Source organism: Pimephales promelas, chromosome 17 (genome assembly GCF_988280905.1).
Source record: "Pimephales promelas chromosome 17, fPimPro1.hap1.1, whole genome shotgun sequence".
Lineage (NCBI taxonomy): Eukaryota > Metazoa > Chordata > Actinopteri > Cypriniformes > Leuciscidae > Pimephales > Pimephales promelas.
This window is the reverse complement of record NC_142785.1, coordinates 31,611,136-31,637,712: the sequence shown is the minus strand read 5'-3', so window position 1 is coordinate 31,637,712 and position 26,577 is coordinate 31,611,136. Positions and strand designations below refer to the sequence as shown.

Sequence of the window (26,577 nt, the reverse complement as noted above, 5' to 3'; positions counted from 1 at the left end):
AGCCCAACCGGGTGTTTACAAGGCTTTTCAGTCCATTTGAGCCTTCAATACGTTTACTAAAAGTGTTTATTTGATTGCATGTAAACGTAGCCCCTGATGAATGGGACAGCTCACCTTCTGCCATATGTTTCTAGCTCCGGTAGTGGGTGCCCCAAACCTTCTTTTCTGCTTTTAAATAAAATAAAAAGCTTGTCTTCACTGGATGATAATGATAGTGATGAAGAAGCTATGTGCCACGTCCCGCAAGTCATAGCACTGTACCGCATTTTTTTTTTGTCTGCATCCTTTTATTTAATCGTCCTTTAAATAACAATTCTACAATTTAAAAAAAATGTAATAAGAAAACATAGAAAATGCACAGCACAGACGTTAATGGAGCCATCACAAACAAACAAACTCTTCGTGGAGAGAGTGTTTGCTCTGATGAATGCTGCGTGGACAAGGAACCAGGCAACTGTGGACCTAAAGTGAACTGGTGAAAGTGAGCTCCACCTGCCAGTAGCTACTGCGAGTTACTGACATGCACATAATTAAAAAGAAGGTCCAATCGAAGCTGCCAGATCATCAGACAAATATAAATTCAAAATGCACTGATCGAATCCGGTAAGAACGCATTCATCTTTATCTTTCCTAATGGACTTATGTGCTTATTTGAAAATGTGCTATTTAGAGATTGGGATTTTTTTATTTTTTTATTAAGCCTATTAAAGCATCATGTTAACATCACTTCAAAAAGACATCTAAAATAAAATCTATATTTATTCACCTATAGGCTATAATAATAAGTATAGAGTAGCCTACGTTTTCTGATGAAAATCAGGTCTGCTTTCATCGGCGCGAATGTTTTGGAATGTTGAAGTTCTGAACGTCGCAAATTCGCGTCGCGGCTGATGTGAATGGTTTTGACGCGAAATATTCTCACGCGAACTATTCGCTTTTTCGTTTCGCTTTTCCGTTACGCATCCGGTGTGAAAGGGCCTTAAGGCGTGTTCAGACCTTTATTTTAAAATAGCAGTAAACATGAAAAATCATGAAAAAATGGTAGATACCTCAGTTTGTTTTCATGCCAAAAGTTCAAAAGATAGAATCCATTCAATTATTTTGCAAAAAAAGGTCTGAAAAGTTTGAAATATCAAGAAAAAACTAATAAATTCACCATTTGTGACGTGGCAGCTAGCTATTACTTACATGCGTGTTCTTTGTATGTGTTTCTTAGAGGTTCAATTCATTTCAAAATCTGCCAAACTTCCCATACTACTTCTGAATAGGATGTCTACTTCAGAAATTGTATGAAAATTGTGAAAATAATTCATATCACTCAAAACACGAATGGAAATGCAGGCGCCCTTATATGGGCAGTAATGGAGTCTGATTGTGCCCTAGTGAAAAAGTTTGGTACTGCGCTCAAACAAAATCTTACTGAAAGCTCATTTTTTGAGATATCAACCTAAAATTTGAAACACAACTTGTTCAGATTTTTGGCTTTGATCTTTTTGCCGTTTTAGAGTAGCCCAGGTTTTGAAAATATATATTTTATGTAAAATATGAATAATTAATATTTTTACATTGTACATTTCCATAAACTCAAACTTCTATAACTTTTTTTCTGTTTCACTTTCTTAATTTATTTCACTTCTACAAAAATCTGCCAAATGTCTTCTTTAAAAAAAGACCAATCATATGTCTATATTCCAAAGCATTCTTGAATTACAGCCATTTAAGTTCGAAATGTGCATTTTCATGTCTATTCAAAAAAAAGGGGGGGATGGGGTGACAGTTAAGAGGTTAAGGATTTGTTTTTGTTTGATTTTAATCGCATGCATTTGTGTGTTTGCATGTACATAATTAATAATTAAATATTCATTGATGTGTTTGCACTGTGCATGTTGGTACTTGAACATATTTGCGCCCACAAATGAGAACTGTTTTTTTTTCTTTTTCATTTTATTATTTTTTTTATGCTGGGAAGTTCTTGTGTGTATAAGTTGTCACCCTATTATGAAGGACATTCGTTTTTTAATTGCATGCATTTGTGTATTTGCATGCTCATAATTGAATAATTATAGAGCATATGCATTTGTGTGTGTTTGTGCATGTAGGTACATATTAATTTGCACCCACACATCAGAGCTTTCCCAGAATCCTCTGCTCTCTGCACAAACCCCCAGTGGGAATGAGTTGCTGCCCCCAATCAAACACTTCTGGAAACGATTTACCCTTCACCCGTACAGCGTGTGTACACCGGCCCAATCCATGGATCAATCATTGCCTTCCTGGATACAAGTTTGAGTTTAACTAGATGGTTTTAGGTAGAAACACCTGGAGCATCGGCGCTCGGGGGCTCAAAATGGCGTTTTAGGACATGATTGTGCATGTTTTTGTGTGTTTGTTTTTACGTGTTGGTGTGTTTCTCTCCAGGATCTGGGGAGTGAAGACCTGACGAGGGAGAAAATCAGTTTTGTTTGTCAGATTGTTCGAGTGGGCCGAATGGAGCTCAGAGATAACAACACTAAGAAATTAACATCCGGCCTCCGCAGACCCTTCGGTGTGGCAGGTAGTGCCTCGCTTTCTGTTTTCACACATAAAACTCAATGCATGGTGTCCATGAAAAATAATATAGCACCAAATTTGCAAAAATGCACCAAAAATGTACTTTTAAGATGCTTTAATCCAAGGTGATTTTGTTGCTATTGACAAACTCTACTTGTTGATACACAGGAACACCATCTATTGTTACTACTATTTTTTATTTTTTTAGAAAATTGCTAACAGTAGCCACAGTTTAACTATTCATGCAAATATATTTTGTAATCTGTATTTTTATTTGTCATTTTTAGTGATTGTATACAGATGCAATTGTTCAAGACTTGTATGTAATCAACTGGAAAAATATATTGCATATAAGCTTTACTGAATGAAACGCACAACAACCCGTAGAAAATTGAATGCACCGATCTTTCTGAATTCATGCATTGAAAACAATGGCCTTTCCAAAGTGTTTTGTCTGCCTGTAGATAAATACACTGTAAAAAATATTTTCAAGATTTGTTATCACAACATATTTTCTTTTGTCAAATCAACTTAATAATAATTTATTTAGTTGAGATAACTTATTATTTGGAGTTTCTGATGTTTAAATTAATCTCCATCATAGTATTAACTCACTTTTTCCAGTTCAATCAACTTAAAATTTTAAGGCAACCAGGTTACTTGCTTTTTTTAAGTTAAAACCAACAATATTTTTTTACAGTGTAGTTATCACAACATTTTTTCTTTTGTCAAATCAACTTAAATAATTTATTTAGTTCAGATAACATATAATTTTGAGTTTCTAATGATTAAATCATTCTCCTTCATTGTATTAACACACTTTTTCCAGTTCAATGAACTTAAAATGTTAAGGCAACCAGGTTACTTACTTTTTTAAGTTAAACCATCAATAATTTTTTTACAGTGTATGGTTTTATTACATGTACAATAAGATTATACAGTTGAAGTCTTGAGCTAAGTGACCATGATATGTGTGTCCACTTATCACCATTACTGACACTTAAGGTTCAACGTCAGTGTCCAGTGCGTTACACAGTTTATGAATGACTCCTGATATTGTGTCTTGAGGATAGATGTGATATTACTTTAAGCTATTAAGCTACTTAGATTTGTGGGTGGTTGTTTACTGGTACAAGTCAGTAATTGTGGACAATAGGTTCCTCCTAGGTACCTTAGTCTCAGTGGAAAAAAGGAAATCTGATTTTCTGTTGTAAATAAATAAATAAATAAGTCCGAACAGGAGAATGAAAGGAGACATGCAGCCTTTGGTTTCAACATCAAACGGTTTTTGAAGTGGGAAAGCATCTCTCTCGGTCTCTCTCTCCCTGTAGTCTTTATGTGGGCCAGGAAGGAAGAGGCAAAACCTGTGCAATGTCACCTTTAATGCGTCACATTCAGAGACAAGCCAACGCTTCCATTATGGCTCATCAGTTTCCTGTTGCCTGCTGTAAACTCAATCTCAGTACGGCCACTCCTGCACACGAGGCCAAATGGCCGTTTAGAGGCGATGTTCAGTCAGTAATAGCTGCGGGTTGACAGCGGGTCTAGAAAGTTTTGGCTCCTGTCACCTTATAAACTGCAAATTTAAGCTTCCAGGATTCTTTCTGTTGTGCTTTACTATGTTTTTTAGTGATGGCATGAATCTCACAGATTAATATTGAGGTCCTATTGCACCCTAAAATTAAAAGGGGGAAAAAAACAACAACTTTTTTTTAGAACACGTACAATTTGGGAAATCTTTTTCAGAGAATCTTTTCACACAAAATTCTCATTTCTGCTATGCAATGAATAATCATACAGTTATAAAAATAATTTCTTTAGTTGAATTAATTGGATTCAATGTAGTAGTTATAACCATGATGTAAACCGTATTCACTTTATAGCCCTTTATCCTGTAATTGTGGACAAATGTGGGCACCGGGGATTCGGGTATGATCCTAATTTTTATTTATTATAAATGTTATATCACTGTCTTTGATAAAATTTTGTCTATCCATTTATTGTGGTTTTTTTTTTATTTTGGGGGTATTTTTCAATTTATTTACTTCAAAAAGTACCATATTTTCTATGTTAATTAATTACTATGCAGTTTTATTTAAAAAAAAAATTTTTTAACTACATTAAAATATAATTCCAATAAGTTAGAGGAAGTGATGAAGAAGAAGATAAAGTGACTTTGCTGTCACCTGGTGTCTTATTTTGGCTTATTTCAGAATGCTCTAAATTACAGTTTTTCCCATTCATTTCTATGGGTGCCCATTTTTGACCCAAATACAAGATTAAGGAGTTTTTTTTCACCCACTTAACATTGTAGAATTGAGTCAAACAACAAAAAAAAAATGTGTGTGTTCAGGAGGCAAACTTAGGAAAAGTAGACAAGTCTTCTACCGCTCAGATAAAGTGAAGTATTTTTTAAAAATAAATCAAAACTATTTTGCCCACATTTGTCCAGAATATGGTAATGGAAATTTGGTAGAAGTAAAAAAAAATGTTGGATAATAATTTTTGAAAAAGGTGATTTTTATTAAAGCCAGCTTAATAGAATTTTGAAATGAAATTTGCTGGGACAGTCTGTTTAAATGTATAGTTCACCCCAAAATACTTGTTGTCATGTTGTTCAACCCCGTAAAACACAAATTAAGATATTTCTGATGAAATCTGAGAGCCGTCTCACTCATTCTCATTCTGCCGGCCCAGAAAGTTATTAAAGACATCGTTAAAATAGTCCGAGTGACTACAGTGGCTCAACCTTAAGTTTATCAAACGACATAGAAGCCTATGGAGGAGTGAGACAGGGCTCAGATTGAAGATGAACGAAAGTCTAACGGAGTTTGAACAACATGAGAATATGAGTAATTACTGACAGAATTTTCATTTTTGGGTGAACTAACCCTTTAAAATAAATGGTAAATAATGTTGCAATAGTCAACCTTTAAAAAAAATCCTAATTTCATTGGGTTTTTTTCTTTTGATTTTGGGATGAAATATGAGAGTTGTTTTCCCAGGCAGATATTATTCTCTTGTCATTCCTCTCTCTGCAGTGATGGACGTCACAGACATCATCACGGGCAAGATGGACGACGAGGACAAGCAACACTTCATTCCGTTCCAGCCGTGAGTATGAGTTCATCACAGCACTCTTAATGGAAGTGAACGCAACATCACGACAATTACTGGCCTCAACCTAGAAAAGTGTGTGAAATGCTTTCTAAAGCACTAGGTTCTTAGAAAGGACCAATGAAACCACAGGCACCTACAATAAATAGAAGCTCAAATGACCAATACTTTAAATTTAATAGGTAATATTTTTATATTTAATGGGTCATCAAACAAAGAAATAGGGCTAAAGATTTTTCTAGGCGACTATTAGTCACCAATAGTCGACTAATCGCACGTTTATGATATCAATTTAATTATTTAAATCGGAGAATAGATGATTTTCTGGGCTGAGAAAGAATAGCTTATATGTAACATTGCTAACATTGTTCTACATTACTGAGAAATGCCAAACCATAAATAGGCTACCATAATACTGACTGGAAAAATGATGATTATGAATTGGAGAAAAAAACTGGATGCAGACTGTCTGAACATTTTGGATAATTTATTAATAAACTTTCGTATTGGCTGCAAATCTGAAGTCTGCTATGCCGATTCATCATTTCCGCAGTATATTGGACAGATATATAAAGAAAAATGATTACATTTCATATAGATTACGTAATTGGAGAATATTTGTTTTTGATTTGAATTGGTTAATTTAAAAGTACTCATATTTTTCATGTATGTGAGGCAAGTACACACTGAGTGTATGACCAAAAATGGGAGTATTTGGAGTATTATCAGGAAAAAATGCGAGTGATTTGGACTGGAGTAATAGTGTGTAAGGTAGTTTATGAAGTATTGTATAGTCATACTTTTATTTTGTGGCATAAGGTTAGTTTGAGTGTAAGTGTGTCTGTGTCTGTTTTCCTGATTTCTGCTGTATCGTCTCAATGCTCTGTGTATTTATTCTTTGAAAACACATACTCTTATTCTGTAGGAGAGCCACACGCGCCTCAGATTCTGCCACTAAATAAGACTATACACTTCAGTCTTTCTCTGCTTTGCCACTCTCACAGTCTAGCTGGGTCACACACTCACTAAGAGAGGAATGGATGAGTTTGGTGTGAATTGTGGGATGTTTAAAACGGGAGGTTGTGATTTGTAGCAGTTTATTTGTGACTTCAGATTAGCTCCGTTCCAAAATCCAGCGAACTATCTTGTGCAATAATAAGGATAATAACATAATATTATATGTTAACTTGAATTAAAAAATATTTTTGAATTTGAAAATTATTTTAAAATTAATTCATAAAATTAATTAATTAAAATTAATTATATAATTAATTTAACATGAATTTATAAATAGTAATAATATGACTGATGATTATAATCATTTTTTCTTTTTTATATTACAAAGAGAAATATTCATATAATGCACTATTTAATATTGTCATTATTATGTTGTATTAATTTAAATATAAAAACATTTTTTTTTTTATATATTTGTATTATAATATATATTATATTTATATATTTAATTTATAATCGATATTCATTTAGCTTTTCCACCGTCTTGGATGCATTCTTTTACTATAACCGAGTCATATTAAATGATATCACAACTTTATTGGCTTTTAGTTTGGCAGCCTAGGTTTTGGAGCAGAGCTAGTGTGTATTTTTAGACTCGGCTTCATCTGTGTTTGGGTGAGATGGAGGGTCATCTCTTAAATTACAGCATCTCTTTGTGTCTCTCCTGTCACCCATCCTGCATTACTGTTTGCTAACAAAATGGCTTTTGCCCCTGTCATGGTATCGGTATCACTGTTTGGTGTCTTCCCTCTCTCTCCCTTCATCCATCTCTTCTTTTTCTTTTTCTTCTGCTCATGTCCACCCTTATCTGGCTCTCTGTGGCTACTACTCTTCTCCTCTCTTTCTCTTCCTTCTCTCTCTCTCTCTCCGTTGGCGTGTTGCCTGTCGTGTGTGAACTCCAGGCTAGCGTTGGATGACGCCATTCGCCACAGGCAGCTGAACATCTCCCGTTTTTCACCCAGGGTGGCTGGCGAGAACGACTTCCTTCAGACAGTCATCAACAAGGTCATCGCTGCCAAAGAGGTCAATCACAAAGGTCAAGGTAAAGGTCACTGGGCCCAAAGCCTGCACTGGGGTGAACTTTATAAGGCCTTGTGATTTCCATTTAATAATTGTTGCACTTTCATTTGCTTGCATTTTAAAAGATTAAAGTAATAATTTATGCCTTCATATGGGTAGCACCCAAATTTGCATTGAAAAATTAAATAAAACGGGCAAAACAGAATATAAAAAAATAAATAAAACAAAACATATATCATAGGGCTCTATTATTGTAAAAAAAATGTTTATATGTTTTTTTTAGTTGAATCAATTTAATTGGTTTTACATGCTTTTTGAGTATTATGTTTTAATTATACCACTAAAACGAAGAATTTCTGATTTTAATAGGGTCCTAAGCATTTATTTTTTGTTAAACTGTTAATTAATTGTATTTAATGTATTTATTTCTATATTAAGTTGTATTTAATACAATTTAAATTATTTATTTATGTATTTAAGTTTTATGCTTTTAATTAGTTGCAATTTTAGTACATTTTAATGTAACCCTTCAATTATTAATAATTTTTAATAATTAAGAACAGAAAAAAAGGTCCCTACATTACCCAAGGTTTTCTCGAATGCCGTATCTTAACCTACAGGAACTGGTACACAATGATATCTGTATGGTAAAGGAATAATCCTGGAATGAAACTAAGCTGGGATGATTATTTGAACTGAAGTTTAATCATGTGGCCTAGTTTAAGTTTGAGAAGTTAAAAATATGGGATTTTAAAAGCTGATCTGTGGAGATTGAGACCACGCTTGTCCCAGATACGATCAAACTATGTTTCAGAGTTTCTGCCAGGAGAGTTTCACAATCTAAAGGCGCCTGAATCATACAAATGACAAAGTTATTGAGCAGCATTAATTGAAGTTGAATGGGGGTTTATCAAGCATGAGAATTTGTTCATGCCAAGGAGAATGGGAACCGAATGTTTTATCTGGACGCCCTGATGTCGGATAACATCACAATCCATCACCACATATACAATCCATCCTCCCTGTGATTCATCAGAGACTAGCACGATACATAAATGTATTTATTTATTTTACATATGATATGTATACTAGATTTATATTGCAGATCTTGAGGATGAAATATTCTTAATAGTCATTAAAGTAATGTCAGTGCAAAAACATGTTTATGGTCATAACAAAATATAATTGTAGTTTTTCAGGTGAAGTATGACCTAGCTTTTCTTCTTTGTTGGGTTTTATAAGTACACCCACCGAGTCGTTTTTCATCGATTTTCATAACAGCTCACGTTATTTGCTCAGATTGCTCCCTTTAGTCTTTAATGTTGTAGTATAAAATATTCAAAGAACAATCTCAAAATCTCTGCACCTACACATTAAATAACAGTCGCTCTGCCTCCTGCAGGGTGTTTTCTCAGCCATTAAACTAATCCGGTGCTCTTAATTATTTTTTGTAGATCATTAATGAGATTTTATATTAAGTTCCCGTGAGCAGTTAAGCACAAATAGGAAGTGTTTTGGTGTGTGTGTGTGAGAGAGTGTGTGTGTACGTGTGCATTTAATTCCACTCTTCCTTTGGTCCTCAGGATTGTGGGTTACGCTGAAGTTGCTTCCAGGTGATATTCATCAGATCCGTAAAGATTTCCCTCACCTGGTGGACCGTTCCACCGCCGTCGCTCGCAAAATGGGCTTCCCAGAAATCATCATGCCAGGTATCCATCATCAAACTGTAGTTTCTGTGAATATATTGCCATTACATCATGGAAAACATTTTGAATGAGAGAAAACACTAGATTGACAATGAGAAGTCCAACCAGACCATTCATGAAAACTAAGCTGTTGTTGAGACTCATGGACGGGAATGGTCAAGAAAACCTAATTTGGTTTACTTTTTGCTTGTATAATAAAATTATTATTAAAAATAAGTTCTCGAATAAAATAAGTTCTTGAGTAAGCAACAACCCACACCTTTGAATGTTAGCTACTTTTGTGCGTTTTCCTACAAAAGTCTAAGATCTGTATTCGAAACGGTGTGTTTTTAGCTCTAGATCATATATTGATTCTGTTAATGATTGCAAATGTTTTTGCAGGTGATGTTCGTAATGACATCTACGTGACGCTGGTTCAGGGGGATTTTGATAAAGGCAGTAAGACGACGCCCAAGAACGTGGAGGTCACCATGTCCGTACACGACGAAGATGGAAAGAAACTCGAGGTAATGTGTTTGAGACGAGCATTTTAATGAATAAACCAAATTCAATTTTACTGAAGCTCAGTCGTAGCATTAGCATTTAGTCGTAGTAATAGCATTTTGAGGGATAATGTTGATTGAATGTCGAAAATAATTTAGACTTAATTTTAATGAAATTAAAAAGTAATGAATACATAATATAATAAAAGGCAGATAAACATGTTACAATAGGCTATATGCACACTCTTCTGCATTCGAAGTCAGCTAGGTCACATCCGGCGCACGTAGCGTCAATAGCAACCATGGCGTTTTTTCACTCGGTCGCTTCAAGATGTCCCTTGGGTTACGGTCAACGACGCAAGTCGAATTATCCAAACACTGGGTCATACAGTACATAGTCAACCAAGAAGGAAAAGGGCTTCAAACTATAAGTTTCAAGCTACATCCTCCTTTTTTAAATGCCGGTGTTCTGTCGATTTTTGCTGCCTTGTCGACAAATGCTACCGTAGCGCGAATTGATCACAGAATGCCGATTAAAGTCGTATGAAATACAATTATAATACAATTCTAAGTTATGAGTAGCTACTGTATACTGTAGACTACTGTTTTTATTTTTAAAACGGTGTGAAAAGTAAAAATTATCATAAAATATTCATCTTTGACTCGTCAAAGTACCTTTCCTCATAGTAACTGAAACTTTCAGTTATTCTTTTTCAGGCTGACCGTACAAATATTCATATGGTAGTAAGCATTTTTTTAAAGGGAAATTATGCATAAAATGATATAAATTATAATTATGTAAATATAATTAATTATGCATAAAAAAAACTGGTGAGCTTAACCGGTAAGTAGCAAATCGATGGGTAGCATGAATCGTCAGAACACCGGCTACATACTCAGGTATGGGGACTAACTGTGAAGTTACTCGAGGTTTGACACAGAGACAGCTGTACTGCTGTTGGTTGGCTGAAATGTAAACGTTTTCTTACTAGACATATCATTATCACATCAGCGAAATTGGCTTAGCGGGCTGAAGTACGTTATCCCCTCCGTGTGCATTAAGGCTATTGCTGAATAACCTTGTCTATGTAAAGCATAGTTGCATATCAAGTAGTTGCACTAGAAAGGGAAGATTTAGACATTTTTATGCACTATCTATATGGACTTGTAAAACTGAGCGACATACAGTACAACTACACTGTAAAAAATATTTTCCAGATTTATTATCACAACATATTTTCTTTTGTCAAATCAACTTAATAATAATTTATTTAGTTGAGATAACTTATTATTTGGAGTTTCTGATGATTAAATTAATCTCCTTCATAGTATTAACTCACTTTTTCCAGTTCAATCAACTTAAAATTTTAAGGCAACCAGGTTACTTACTTTTTTAAGTTAAACCAACAATATTTTTTTACAGTGTAGTAATCACAACATTTTTTTCTTTTGTCAAATCAACTTGAATAATTTATTTAGTTCAGATAACATATAATTTTGAGTTTCTAATGATTAAATCATTCTCCTTCATTGTATTAACACACTTTTTCCAGTTCAATCAACTTAAAATGTTAAGGCAACCAGGTTACTTACTTTTTTAAGTTAAACCATCAATAATTTTTTTTTACAGTGTACATGATATTATAAAAATGTAGAATATATTTTAAGCTCTTTAAAAGCAATCCAAGAGGAAATATATAAATGCTAAAAAGTAAAGGCCCTAAAATTGAGCCCTGGGGCACACCAGAGCCAATCTTAGACCTGGAACCACTCATAAAAACAAACTGGTGGTCACCAGAGAGAAAATATCTAATCCAGGTTAAAATGGGGTCTGAGGCCCGGTTTTCCCATGGTGTTTTGGTCGATCGGGTCACAAGTGGACAATGCTAAATACAGGCGTAAATGGGGTGTGAAACGTTTTGAACTTATTACAGGTAGTCGAAAACGCATTTGACCGGATTGCTTTCCTAGTGTAAGCGTTCATGTGGCCGAATGCGTCTTCTCTCCGCATACTGAACTCATGTGTAAACATTACGGGAACTTCGGGAAGCCTGATGGGATTTAAACGTTGTCTGCAGAAGACCCTGGTTTGGTTTGAAGATTAAAAAACACACCTTGTTTTTGCTTTTTCACTGCCCACATAATATTTCTTGCTCACAAACAGTCAGTCCCTCTCGCCCAGTCCCTGCGCCTGTTGAGCGGCTGGTCACTCATTGCTCATAATTGGTGCCTGTCAGCTATAGCATGTGTGTGTTTGTCAGGCTTTGACAGGCCAGGTGTGTGTTAATGTGTATGTGTAGGTGAATGCTTGACCCTGACTGTGTGCAATGTTAAGAAATAAAAATAAAGCAAGCAGTTTTTGCTCCTTAGACCATATGTTTTCCAGTCGGTAGAATAAAACCTTGTTCTTTAATATTTCATATCTCCGATCTGTCGCTTCTGATCTCAATTAGCTTCTGAATTTGGCAGGGAGTCAGATTGCATTTAGATTCTGTCCAACAATTAGTTTTTTATTGGCTGGTGTAAATGCACAAGGACGAAGTGATCAATGCAATGGCCGTTGGTTCCTCCTCTTTTTAAATAGCTGTTTCTAAGAAAACAAGAAATGTAATCCCAAATACACTCTACATTTGGTGTTGTCTTTGCCATCTAGAACGTGATCTTCCCTGGTGCAGGAGATGAAGGCATTCTGGAGTATAAATCAGTCATCTACTACCAGGTCAAACAGCCACGCTGGTTTGAAACCTTCAAGGTGAGCGTCACTTATACTGTCACATCTGATGTGTACTAAAATAAGATTTGACTCGCCCAAGTGTCAAAATACAAATGTATTCAAGCGTGCAATTTAGAATCCATGTTGGGATTTTCACTATCTTTAGTGGAGGTTAATAAATGCACAAAATGCCATACATTAACATTTCATAATTGGACCTCAAAGGGGGATAAAAATTCATGATTTGACCCTTTTAAATGTTTAAAATCTCATAAATAGACGTTGAACAATAAAGATTAAAGTTCAACGTAAAGGTCACAGTAACTGCCCCCTGCTTATGTGTCTGTTTTAATCCACATTTATGTCTCTTATTAATATTCAAGCCTTTTAAGGTTTCCCCCCTGCCCAAGTCTTATGCATGTGTGAGATCCATCTTTCTTTGTTGCAGGTTGCGATCCCGATTGAAGATGTCAACAGGAGTCACCTGCGGTTCACGTTCAAACACAGATCGTCTCAGGACTGTAAGTTCACAGAGCGGTTTAACCAGCGTATGGCTTACCTGCTGCCTGGAAATCTGCTCTAGTAAAGTTGAAGTGTGGTTGAGGTCACAGCATGTGCTTGTCAGCAGCACGTTCCACTGGTGGTGTCATGGTTCAGACCTCTTTAAATGTTCTCGAGCATACTTTTTCTTTCTCAGTGCGTTTTAAAATAATCTTTGACTATGACGGAGGCATTTGCATCTGAATGAGTTTGCTATTATTGTGTAGGCTGTTAGGTGTACATTTGTGGTGCTAGGTTTAGTTATTTGAACACCAGAATACAGTTTTAGACTGATGCACAGCTCATCTTTTACCATTCGTTCAACAGACATGGAATTATACCTCGAATCATCCTAGCAACCTCTCAGAATTCAACTCACTAAAAACATTTAAAAGCACTTTAAATCTTAAATTTTATTTTTTTTGCTAGTTTTTTTTTATTTTATTTTATTTTTAAATTAATTTTATTATTTTAATTGTATTTCATTTCATTTTTTTAATGAATGTTACTGATTATTTTACGTATCTGAAAACTGGAAACTTTGTTTTAATTTGTGAACAACTAGCAATTTAGAAATAAAATGTTGTTATTATATATTATATATTTTGATACGTTTTTTATTATATATATATATATATATATATATATATATATATAATATGTATATGTATTTATAAATATATATATATATATATATATAAATATATTTATATATTTATAAATATATATAAATATATTTATATAATATAATTAATTTGAAATTTTATTTAATTTGTTTCATTTTTAATTTTATTTATTTATTTATTTATTTTTAATGACCGTTACTAATTATTTTAAGTATCTGAAAACTGCCTTTTTTGTTTTAAATTGCTAAAGAACTAAAGACTAAAAATAAATAATAAAAATAATAAAATAAAATAATTGATTTAAAGTGCAGCTATGCAGTCTATCAATTGGTCTACCAATTAATCTATAAATAATTTATACTGTCAATACAGTATATACACTCATACAAGGCTTATTTGATGTGTGTGTTCATTTTTGTTTTGGGTTTTGCTTAACTTTTTAGTGGTAAATATTGGGAAAAAAAACCTTAATAAGAGCATACCAGAGCCCAAGCAACCACCCAGAATTCCCTACCAACCACATAGTACACTATATTTTGAATACTGTATTAACCACATGAAATGTAATGGCAACCACCCAGAACACCCAAGTGTTGTCGAGTTTAGCACGGGAAAATGCCTCTCATAATTTCTTCAGAAGATGTAAAAAACTGGTCTATTGTGCAGTTGTTTTCTAGCCTGTTTGTTTGTGTGTTTTGCTGAGAGGGGTGAATCATATTGGCAGTGAGTACGAGCATGTTTGAGAATCCTGGAAGGTTGTTTATGGGCCAAGAGGCGTCTGGCGTACGGCTGCGGTCATCACACTTAGCTGTGTGTGTTCAACCTTACCCTGGCAGCCGCGTCTCTCCATCTGCCCACCACATGTTGCCACGGCAGCGCCAGGATGAGAGGGGTGGGGTTTGTTGCCAGGCACTGGTTGCCAGGCGCTGGGCAAGGATGTAAAACTAATCATTTAGCACAAATAAACGTCTCGCCAGCTGATCTGATAATAAACAGTATGACAGAAAGAGGGTCTCAGAGTTTCACACATCGACTGCTGATCTCAGCACAGTTGTTGTCTAGAAGTGCTGAAATGTCATATTTTTAAAAAAGTTGTCATTCTGAGGATTATTTTTATGGCAGGTCTGGACTGAGTTTGTGCAACTAATAAGCATTTACTGTTCAAAAAGCCATGTTCTGTTCTTTTTTACAGTAAAGCCATAATATTACAATTTCAAATAAATGCTGTTCTTTTAAACTTTTTATTTTATTATGAAAGAATCCTGAAACAAAATCCACAAAAATATGAAGCAGCAGAACTGTTTTCAATATTGATGATTATCATGTTTCTTGAGCAAAGCAAAACATTAAAATTGATATCCACTTCAGATGATTCACTTCACTTCATTCATATTAAACGAGTAGTTCACTTAAAAAAAAAAAAAAAAACTTTTGCTGATAATTCACGTCATCCAAGATGTCCATGTCTTTCTTTCTTCAGTCGAAAAGAAATGAAGGTTTTTGATGAAAACATTCCAGGATTTTTCTCCATATAATGGACTTCATTGGGAACCAAACGGTTCAAGGTCCAAATGAGAGTTTCAGTGCAGCTTCAAAGGGCTTTAAACGACACCAGACGATGAAGGGTTTTATCAAGCGAAACAATCAGTCATTTAAAAAATAAATACTCAAAATTAACGAATCTTGATTCATTCAACCAACGAAATGAATGAAATGACTCGAAAAAAGATTCGTTCATTTTGATGAACGAGTTCGAACAGAAGAGTCACGAACGTGCATCACAGAACAGAGCAAGGCGAGCATTTGTGCTTATAAAACTTAAACTTTTTTATTTATTTTTTAAATGAGTGATCGTTTCGCTTGATAAGACCCTTATTCATCGTCTGGTGTCGTTTAAAGCCCTTTGAACAGTTTACAGTGAAACTCTCATTTGGACCTTGAACCGTTTGGTTCCCATTGAAGTCCATTATATGGAGAAAATCCTGGAATGTTTTCATCAAAAACCTTAATTTCTTTTCGACTGAAGAAAGAAAGACATGGACAAGTTGGATGACATGGGGGTGAGTAAATTATCAGCAAAAGTTTTTTTTTAAAGTGAACTACTCCTTTAAGATCAGTCCAATTTAAAGAAGAATCCATGGTCAGTTGTTTGGAAATATTGACATTTCCCTTCAGTTTAGTTTATAGGGTTTTCTGTGATCATCTGAGCTTTTAAACACTGGCATTAAACTCAGCTTTCTCAAACAGATTGATGCTGACAGGCAGTCAAATGTCAGGGAGAATCAGTTGTCGGGATCTTCATCTCATGTCTGCCTGTCAGTTTCTTTATTTCTGATTGAATTTTGAATGTAAAAACATGAAAAATCTCATCTCCTCCTGGTTGATTCGGTCCGTTTCTGTGAGAGGTGTAGGGACCTGGTTCCCTCAATCCTTCTGTCCTGGTGCTGCAGTGATGATGATGGTGATGATCTCTCTCAGCAGGTTCTGTGTTGGCTCTGATGCCGACGATTTTGAGTTAGGAGATTCAAGTGTTTGTGTGATTTTTCTCAGGATGATGTTTTCATTTCCACTTTGGGATGAAGTACGGGATGTTTCTTTTCTGTTAGAGAGCAGAGACACTGCTGGGTCTCTTGATGAAGCACACAGGCCCTCAGAGGAGTTGTCTGAATGAATTATGCTAGAGATATCGGATTCTGTTTGATACGGTTGTCGATGTTATGAAAAGAGTAAAATTTTAAGGAATAAGGAATAGGTTCAGTTTAGATTAAGTTGCAGGTAGGGTTGGGCAACAATTAAACGCGATTAATCGCATCCAAAATAAAAGTTTACATTATATATGTGTGTGTAGTGTATATAATTAATTTGTGTATATATAAATACTAACACATGCATGTATATATTTAAGAAAAATGTGTTATTAATATATTTATATTTGTATATATAATATTAATTGTGAATACATATATATAAATTATATACATGCACATATTTCTTAAATATATACATGCATGTGTGGGTATTTATATATACAAATTAATTATACACACTACACACACATATATTATGTAAACACAAACTTTTATTTTGGATGCGATTAATCGTTTGACAGCCCTAGTTGCAGGTAGGGTTGGGTATCGTTTGAATTGTATCAATTCAGATTCTTATGATTCCTAATTTTGATTCGAATAAGGTAAAATAAAAAAATAAAAACTTTCATTATCATTCACATTTATTATTTATTAAGTCTTATTGCAAAACTTTTAATTGTAGCTGAATACCATGAACAAAAGGTTTACAAATACCGTAGCAAAAACAACTAGCGCGACTAATATACATTCAAACATTATTAAAGTACTTTGTAAAGTATTAAATTAAACCCTCAGTAAAAAAAATAGCAATAAATAACTTACACTTTATAAATAAAATATACATTACTAATGTAGTTACAAAAGTGATACAGTCAAGAACAGCGAGTTAATTTTCTCGTGGTCTTTTGTTGTTCACTCTCAGAAAAAAAGGTACAAAAGCTATCACTGGGGCGGTACCTTTTCAAAAGGTACACTTTTGTACCTAAAGGGTGCATATTGGTACGGTACCAATATGCACCCTTTAGGTACAAAAGTGTACCTTTTGAAAAGGTACAGCCCCAGTGATAGCTTTTGTACCTTTTTTTTTCTGAGAGTGTTTGATTAACGTTATTATAGAGATGGCGGCAGGAATATTAGGCTGCTGTCACTTTAAGAGCTGCATGGATCTAAAATATTGTTAAACATACATCTTCTTTGTCAACTGTTTACATCCACCTAAGACCGACTGTGCAATATTGTTTCTCTGCAGGCAAGGATAAATCTGAAAAGAACTTTGCTCTGTCGTTTGTTAAGCTGATGAGGTATGACGGCACGACGCTGAGGGACGGAGAACACGATCTCATCGTCTATAAGGTGAAACCAACACAATGGGATCTCAAAACACACACACACATGCAAGCATGCATACAGAGATGTGAGTTGTGTACTGATGCTGCCTGTCCTCGATTGTCTAACCTTTGATCCCACATCACAATGTAATCATTATGCAATTAAACTTTGTTCATGTATTCAATCTATTCATATTAAATAGCTTCACTAATGCAGAATGTCGCCTGGTCGAATCCTTTTTTGAGTTATGAAAATGAACCCTCATACAAATCATAGCTTTACCAGTGATGTGAAATCGGTTTTGAATGCTTGTGCAAATGTCTTTGAAAAAGTCAAATCAAATGGATTAAAAAAACAGTAACTTTAGTGCAGTGTCCAATTCTTACTATAAACTAGTATCATATTAGCATGCATATTACTAGAATATTGGCTGAATATTAGTACTTTAAATCACATTATTCTGCATGGCCATATTCTACATCTCTTAATCCATCCAATAACTAAACTTAAAGGGTTAGTTCACCCAAAAATGAAAATTCTGTCAGTATTTACTCACCCTCATGTTGTTCCAAACCTCGATGTGTTTATTTGTTCTGCTGAACACAAAGGAAGATATTTGGAAGAATGTTTTTAATCAAACAGATCTCATTCCCCATTGACTACCATAGTAGGAAAAAATACATATGGTAGTCAATGGGGAATGAGATCTGTTTGATTAAAAACATTCTTCCAAATATCATCCTTTGTGTTCAGCAGAACAAATAAACACATCGAGGTTTGGAACAACATGAGGGCGAGTAAAAACTGACAGAATTTTCATTTTTGGGTGAACTAACCCTTTAACAACTACCTTAGGAGTTTAAGGCAAGGTAGTTAATTGTGAGAATTGGACCCTAATCTATAGTGTAACTGACTGACAGCTGTCAATCATTGAATGCATTCTTTAGTCTTCTGCAAAAGAGGTGTTGTACTCATGACGGCGTTTCTCTATTTGTAGGCAGAAGCCAAGAAATTGGAGGACTCCACCATGTACCTGAGCTTGGCCTCCACCAAACCAGAGATGGAGGAAAGAAACCCCTCGTCAGGGAAGAACACGCAGAATCTGGGCAGCTTCACCATCAGCAAAGACTCCTTTCAGATCTCAACGCTGGTGTGCTCCACCAAACTCACACAGAACGGTGAGACGCATCATTTCCCGACCCAGTCTCCCCTTCATTTCCTCTCATTTCTCTACTCTTCTATCAGTGAAAGCACACATAGAATAACTAGTGCTGCCATTTTACTGCAGTCATGTGACATATTTTGGACTAAAACAGCATTTTGAAAGTTTATGATGTGTACAGGAACCAGTTTTCACAATTGAATTAATTCTTTCATTAAGTCCATCACAGGCAGGGATGGGAATAACGATGTTATAAAAAAATGGTGTTACTAATGGCGCTATCTTTTTCAGTAACGAGTAATCAAATGAATTACTGTTTCCCCCGTTTCAACGCCGTTACTGTTAATGACAATAAAATGCAGCTTTACTATAGCCTAATTGAAGCGGTTTCCATCCGAGTAAGCTCTCTCTCCGCCATAGGAACCGCAAAGTTTTTTCTCTGGTGTGTGTGTGTGTATATGTGTGTGTGTGTTTATGAGGCACCTGACTGGACTAAAGTGAAGCAAACACCTCGACAATGTACGATAGTGTGTGTCCGAGAGCGCGCGAGTGTGTCCGAGCATTATATAGTTTGTTTATAAACAAATGACAAATTTCTGCATTAGAATAATCTCTGTAGCCGTATCATCTGCAACGTTTTAATTAATTTACATGGTTATACAAATAAAATCTAAATAATAACCAGCAGGGAACGTTCTGGGAATTCAGGTTCTGGGAGCACTTCTTGTTAAACTGTTTATCATTTTAATTTTCGCTACAAAGAGTGTGTGTATGTATGTATATTTTTGTATTATTATTTATTCATTTTTGGTACATTTAAGCATAATTTATTTTTAGACTTATTTGTTGGCCAGTTGTGGTCTGTGCAATATTTAATATTGAAAGTTCTAAACCTAAAATGATGTGTTATTGTTCTACTATAGTAATATTAATATTTAATATAATATATTGAATTTTATAGGTGTAATTTATTCTATAATAATAATTTATTCTACAGTGTCCATTTCATTATGTTATTTTTCAAGTTATTTGAAGTGACGCTATAGTTACTTTCCCATGATTTAATTCAGTTACTAACTCACTTACCTGTAGAAGTAACTAGTAACTATAACTAATTACTTTTTTTAAGTGACATGCCCAACACTGATCACAGGTAGTTGCTAATGTCAACCAGTGTTATTTTTGTATCATTGAGATACTATTACAGTCTTTATATATATATGAAGAGTTCAGATGCAAAAGCCTCTAAGTGCCATTTGAAATTTTCTTCTAGAATGATAATTTTTATCAAGCTTGTATATTTAAGTTCAGTAATTTCACTTAAATGGCAATTAATTGTTACCTATTAATTGTTATTTAAGTGAAATTACTGAACTTAAATATACAAGCTTGATAAAAAATCATCATTAAAGAAGAAAATTTCAAATGGCACTTAGAGGCTTTTGCATCTGAACTCTTCATATATATATATGGGGGTGGCTATAATATCTCAGATGTTACCTGAAGTGTGAAGTACATTTTTATAAAGATTTCAAAAAACACATTTTCATTTAGAATCACACGGAATGATCAGAAATGTAAAGAGGGTGAGTTTGGATTTCAGGTTGACATCTGTACGCTTTGTGGTTTGAAGACGAGCTGTGAGGAATTGCAGATGCGGTAAGATTATTACAGTCGGATCACATACAGGATGCAGTGAAGTCCACTGCAGTCCTGACGCAAGCGCTCCTTCACTCCCTCCTCTCCTCTTTAAGCTCGTGTTTGTTGCTCTATGAATCTTACAGAAACTGCGTACCCATCAGCCTTTGGTCATGGTGTAGCGGCAGGCATGTATATGTACAGTGGACGGGTTCATGACTGCGGTAGTAAATCTGATGAGCAAGTTTAAAATACTGCAGGAACTTAAAATCAGAGATCGATGTCGCCGGAGGAGCATACGGTCGTCCAAGTGTAGGCCAATGAAAATAAATGATACAGTATAAAAGAAAGAAATGAGTCCAGTGTTTCTTTCATCGATTATTCTACAGTGCCATAGTAACCCGTTATATTGCATCCGAGTTGTGAGCTTGCAGTCTAAATTGATAGTGATAAACCAGGTTAACACAATAAAATGCGAAGACGATAAATAGATTTTTGAATGTAGTTGTCTTCTAGTTGCAAATTATTCATTTGAGCAGTTTGTCAGTGAATCTTTCAGAATCAGTCTGATGAATATCCTGAGCGGTTTTTTGTATTTTTGAGCGTCTCATTCAATGTTTGGGGTGGGGCTACATGTTTATCCAAACAGTGGTAGACAGTAGACAGAATGCAGATTCATTTAGTGACGCTAGACACTATTATTGTGACATTTTCAAGTCAAAATGTATCATTTTTTATAAATAAAAGTATTTATTTATTTCAAATCATACTGACCCAATTTTGAACAATTTATGGAAGGTTTCATAGAAAGTTTAAGTTGCATGATTCATTTTTTTGAGCATGTTTGAATGAAGGATAGACATGTTGTAAAGGACTCTTGATTCAGATACATGCGTCCGCTGAGTGATTCAGGGTCAAACGCGGCCCGAATGCAGAGCAGCCAAGCGGTAGTGTGCCACCATTAAGATTGAGATGCGTGAAGTCACATCAGAGAGCATGCTGGGCCTGCGACGGCAAAGATGAAGACAAAATATACGTGCGAGTGTGAGATGGAGTGAAGTCGGCATCAGAAATAGCCTCGGTTAGTGTATGTGCTTCAGACCAGAGCAGGTATGATGAGGGAGAAAAACGAGTGGGAGAACGTGCAGCGTTTATTGTGAAAGATGTCCTGACTTTTAGAATAAATGCTTGAGTAAATGTGAAATTCAAGATGTGAACTCTTTATGGCGTGTTTAAGATGGTAATGCACATTCTTGGGTGGACCGACGTCCCTGTTTTTCTGTTTTCAGTGTCCTGTCCTCGACTGGAGCCGTCCCCATTTTACGGCTCATTCACAATAAAAGCTAGTAGAAATGAGATCCTATTATAGTTCTTAATATTTTTAATAATTTTGTATTTATTTATTTAAGTTTAAGTAATTCTGTTGTGTTTTTGTCTATTTTATTGACTGTTTATTCTTTTTCTAAGACAGACACACACACAGAATGCAAAATAATGGAGATTAAAGATCATTTTCTAAAAGCACAAACATAAAATTACATTTGAAAAAATTTAAATGAAAATATTAAATTGGAGATATTTGTTAATGAGTTTCATTATTCATATGTTTATTGGTTTTATTTAAAAGGATCCCCATTAGCTGACGTCGAGACAACAGGTAGTCTTCCTGGGATCCAAACAATACATCAAAAGGCAATAATTACAATCACAATTACTCCCAAATATATCATATATGAAATACACATATAAATAATAAAAAGTAACAATACAAAAAGTACTAATTAAGGTAAAAATAATATGAGAAATATGTATGTCATATTTATTTTGTGAAATCATAATTTAGCTTTTTGCAATTTACTATTTTTAATAGTGTGAATTTTGGTGAATTGTATAAAAAACAGTTAAAGGTAGTTTGACCCACGTGCATAATAGAATGAATAATAATAATATGGAACCAACAACAAAAAAAAAATGGAAAGCATACAAAAATATAGTGTCCTTTTTAATTTTATATATAATTACAAGCCAGAAAATCCAGGAAATGCTTCCCATTCTTTCTCTTTTCCTGTCAATGTTAAGTAGCGAGAAATAAGTGCACTAAACAGTTGCTGATCTTTGATGTAAATCAGCTTGTGCTTCTGAGACACTTAAAAGCGGAGCTAGCAAACACTTGACTGGCGTCAGAATGCCAAGATGTTTTCTGCTCTAATTTCAAAGCTCCCCTGCTACACGAAGACACCAGCAGCAAGAACCATTGATATGCCTCACGCTATGCACTGTGCAATCTGAAAGCTTTATAGGCCATCTTTATCCCCGCCGGACAACCAAATAATTCCTCTCACATAGCGCTATGAGGCAGTCCGTGCTTGCGAATTGATTACAGAGGTGCTAATGACTTGCGTGACTATTAGCGTGCGGTTTTACGCGACCCTTGAGCCACGGGCCAAGTTTAGACGGAGCTTTAATGAAGACCTTTGTCAAACATCTCAGTTCGGCAGGTAGCAGATGAGGTAATGAGGTCGCTAAGGATTCGTCAGATGGAAGACATTAGCATATAAACACAGGTTGTGATTGTTGTAGGCCGCAGAAGCCCTTTCCCCCCTGTGAGGCCTTGTCCATCAATGTTTTCTTTTTTTCATCTGAAAAAAATAAAATATCTAGGCTCTTAATATCATGTTGAGCCACAGAATCCCCCACTATTTCTGCTTTCTGCATCATCGCAGGTAGAAATCAATTGGAAATGCTGGGAAACGTGCGTTTTATGGTGTCTGTTTGACTTCATTTTTTGTGGAGTAAACTTTCTTTGAAGAGCATTCTGAACACTGAAACCTTTCTCCACCAATAAGAGCGAGGGATGAGTCTCTTTCAAGTAATGGCAGCACCGCTCACTTTTCCAATGGCCTGACAGCTCTTTCTGTCTCTGATTCTTATTAAACCCACATGCTGGGGTTGTAAATGTTGGGATCTTTAACTCTCTGAAACGTCTCTCCCACACAGCCACACTTCCTGCTGATATGATATGATGATATGAAATCTCAGTCTCTGCTGTTCCTCTGCTCACATCCTCCTCTTCATTTTTATCATGCAGCACACTGAACTTTATTCTGATTGGACAATTGTGGCATTCTGTGGCAGAATATATTTGTTAAATGAATGCTTATTTGATCATTATCCTATGAAACAGCTTGTGTATGCTGATTACCTGTTAGGCTTTATGCTATCATAACGACTGTACATTGAAAAGACTTGACATTAAATATTAGTTGGCCAAGACAATGTAAAATGATAAATTTGATTGTTTTTAAATTGATGTGAAAATGATGGAAAAAACACACCGCTCTACAGTAATTTGAAAGTGATTGCAGTACCATTTTTGGCCACAATCTTGCATACGGCTCCTTTAATAAATAAGTTCTATATAAATGATTGATTATATTATTTGTAATTGTATTTATTAATAAAATAATAATAATAGTGATAAGAAACATCATTTAGATGGTTTGTGTCAATCTCTCTCTATGACGGCCCTTCAAAACAGAATCCCTTGTCTCGTCACGTTACGTCATTTCAGGTCACATCACTTGTTTTCCAATGCTTGCTGGAATGCCTCATTTCAGGTTAAAAAGTCAGTCACTTCTGTTGCCATGACGATCACTATGGGAGCTGCTCAATCGTTGTTGAGAGTTCCCAAGGGAACCATATGAACTGCAACTCTCCATATCTCATACAGGTTCCAAGTGGCACAATCCACATGAGTCTATCCCAGTGCGTCATCGCTTTAACAGCTTATTCCTGTGTGATTCAACCAATAAAGGAAGGCAAATTAAGAATAATTTAAAGAGCATTTGTCATTTAAAGGTCATTCCCTCTGACTATGAACTCTGATTGATAAAATGTTTTATAGGTTCATATTTGCCAGATTTCCATTTTGTCCTATCATTTTGCAACCACAAACTTTAACCGTGGTAGAATCAGTTTTACCTAAAGCCTGTCATGGCTTATGGCTTCATCAGCCAGGCTGAGAGCTCATGAGATTCATGTCTGTTTGGGCTAATGAACTATGCACTAATGAATGTTTAATGTCCAGGTTAGAGAGGAGAGTGTGCTAATGCTGTTTTTCTTTGGTCTCCTGTAGTTGATCTCCTGGGCCTTCTGAAGTGGAGGTCCAACACCAGTTTACTACAGCAAAACCTGCGTCACCTGATGAAAGTGGAAGGAGGGGAGGTCGTAAAGGTGTGTATAAAGTCTCTGACTGAAAGAAGAAACTCACTGCTTTCATACATTGATGCAGAAATGTGTGCTGCTGATGTAAAATGCTACTAATGTAAAACGTTTGAAGTTGGTGTGGAGACTTGCGCTTTGATTTGTGATATGATATTATGAATGAACTCTCTGCTGTACTTCAAAAGCTTTTTTGCTTATTAGTTTTAAGTTTTTTTTTTTTTTTTTTGTAAGGCAACCAGCAAAAAATGCTGAGATATTTATAGAAATTGCATTTCCGAAAGTGTTTTCAGTATGGTGTGTGCTCGGATCTGTGAAATTATCGAAATGCTGCATATGATTGGCACATGTTATATGGATGGCTCACTCAAGTCAGTCTCACTCAAGTCAGACTCACTCAAGTCAGACTCAGTCAAGTCAGACTCACTCAGGTCAGACTCACTCAGGTCAGGCTCACTCAGGTCAGGCTCACTCAGGTCAGTCTCACTCAAGTCAGGCTCACTCAGGTCAGTCTCACTCAGGTCAGGCTCACTCAGGTCAGTCTCACTCAAGTCAGGCTCACTCAGGTCAGGCTCACTCAGGTCAGTCTCACTCAAGTCAGGCTCACTCAGGTCAGTCTCACTCAAGTCAGGCTCACTCAGGTCAGTCTCACTCAAGTCAGGCTCACTCAGGTCAGGCTCACTCAGGTCAGTCTCACTCAAGTCAGTCTCACTCAAGTCAGGCTCACTCAAGTCAGACTCACTCAAGTCAGGCTCACTCAGGTCAGGCTCACTCAGGTCAGTCTCACTCAAGTCAGGCTCACTCAGGTCAGGCTCACTCAGGTCAGTCTCACTCAAGTCAGTCTCACTCAAGTCAGGCTCACTCAAGTCAGTCTCACTCAAGTCAGACTCACTCAAGTCAGGCTCACTCAGGTCAGTCTCACTCAAGTCAGGCTCACTCAGGTCAGTCTCACTCAAGTCAGACTCACTCAGGTCAGTCTCACTCAAGTCAGTCTCACTCAGGTCAGGCTCACTCAGGTCAGGCTCACTCAGGTCAGTCTCACTCAAGTCAGGCTCACTCAGGTCAGTCTCACTCAGGTCAGACTCACTCAGGTCAGTCTCACTCAAGTCAGGCTCACTCAGGTCAGGCTCACTCAGGTCAGTCTCACTCAAGTCAGACTCACTCAAGTCAGGCTCACTCAAGTCAGGCTCACTCAAGTCAGACTCACTCAAGTCAGACTCACTCAAGTCAGACTCACTCAGGTCAGGCTCACTCAGGTCAGTCTCACTCAAGTCAGTCTCACTCAAGTCAGGCTCACTCAAGTCAGGCTCACTCAAGTCAGTCTCACTCAAGTCAGGCTCACTCAAGTCAGGCTCACTCAAGTCAGTCTCACTCAAGTCAGTCTCACTCAAGTCAGTCTCACTCAAGTCAGACTCACTCAAGTCAGTCTCACTCAAGTCAGTCTCACTCAAGTCAGGCTCACTCAGGTCAGTCTCACTCAAGTCGGGCTCACTCAGGTCAGTCTCACTCAAGTCAGACTCACTCAGGTCAGTCTCACTCAAGTCAGACTCACTCAGGTCAGTCTCACTCAAGTCAGACTCACTCAAGTCAGGCTCACTCAAGTCAGGCTCACTCAAGTCAGACTCACTCAAGTCAGACTCACTCAGGTCAGGCTCACTCAAGTCAGGCTCACTCAAGTCAGTCTCACTCAAGTCAGGCTCACTCAAGTCAGACTCACTCAAGTCAGTCTCACTCAAGTCAGACTCACTCAAGTCAGGCTCACTCAAGTCAGTCTCACTCAAGTCAGTCTCACTCAAGTCAGTCTCACTCAAGTCAGGCTCACTCAAGTCAGGCTCACTCAAGTCAGTCTCACTCAAGTCAGTCTCACT

The 26,577-nt window shown here is 36.0% G+C and overlaps 1 protein-coding gene across 2 annotated transcripts in view; it reads left to right on the top strand.

Annotated features, from left to right (window-relative positions):
- Positions 1–26,577, top strand: part of dock1 (dedicator of cytokinesis 1) — a 269,281-nt gene that overhangs the window by 40,089 nt on the left and 202,615 nt on the right. The window contains exons 10-19 of one of the 2 annotated variants that reach the window (XM_089122368.1): positions 2,419–2,554; positions 5,592–5,664; positions 7,587–7,726; positions 9,288–9,413; positions 9,792–9,916; positions 12,546–12,644; positions 13,054–13,126; positions 17,609–17,712; positions 18,686–18,866; positions 24,624–24,721. In XM_089122368.1, coding sequence (XP_088978494.1) covers positions 2,419–2,554; positions 5,592–5,664; positions 7,587–7,726; positions 9,288–9,413; positions 9,792–9,916; positions 12,546–12,644; positions 13,054–13,126; positions 17,609–17,712; positions 18,686–18,866; positions 24,624–24,721 — 1,155 coding nt within the window. The remainder of the gene's footprint in view (positions 1–2,418; positions 2,555–5,591; positions 5,665–7,586; positions 7,727–9,287; positions 9,414–9,791; positions 9,917–12,545; positions 12,645–13,053; positions 13,127–17,608; positions 17,713–18,685; positions 18,867–24,623; positions 24,722–26,577) is intronic. The other variant, XM_039651460.2, reaches the window with a different exon arrangement.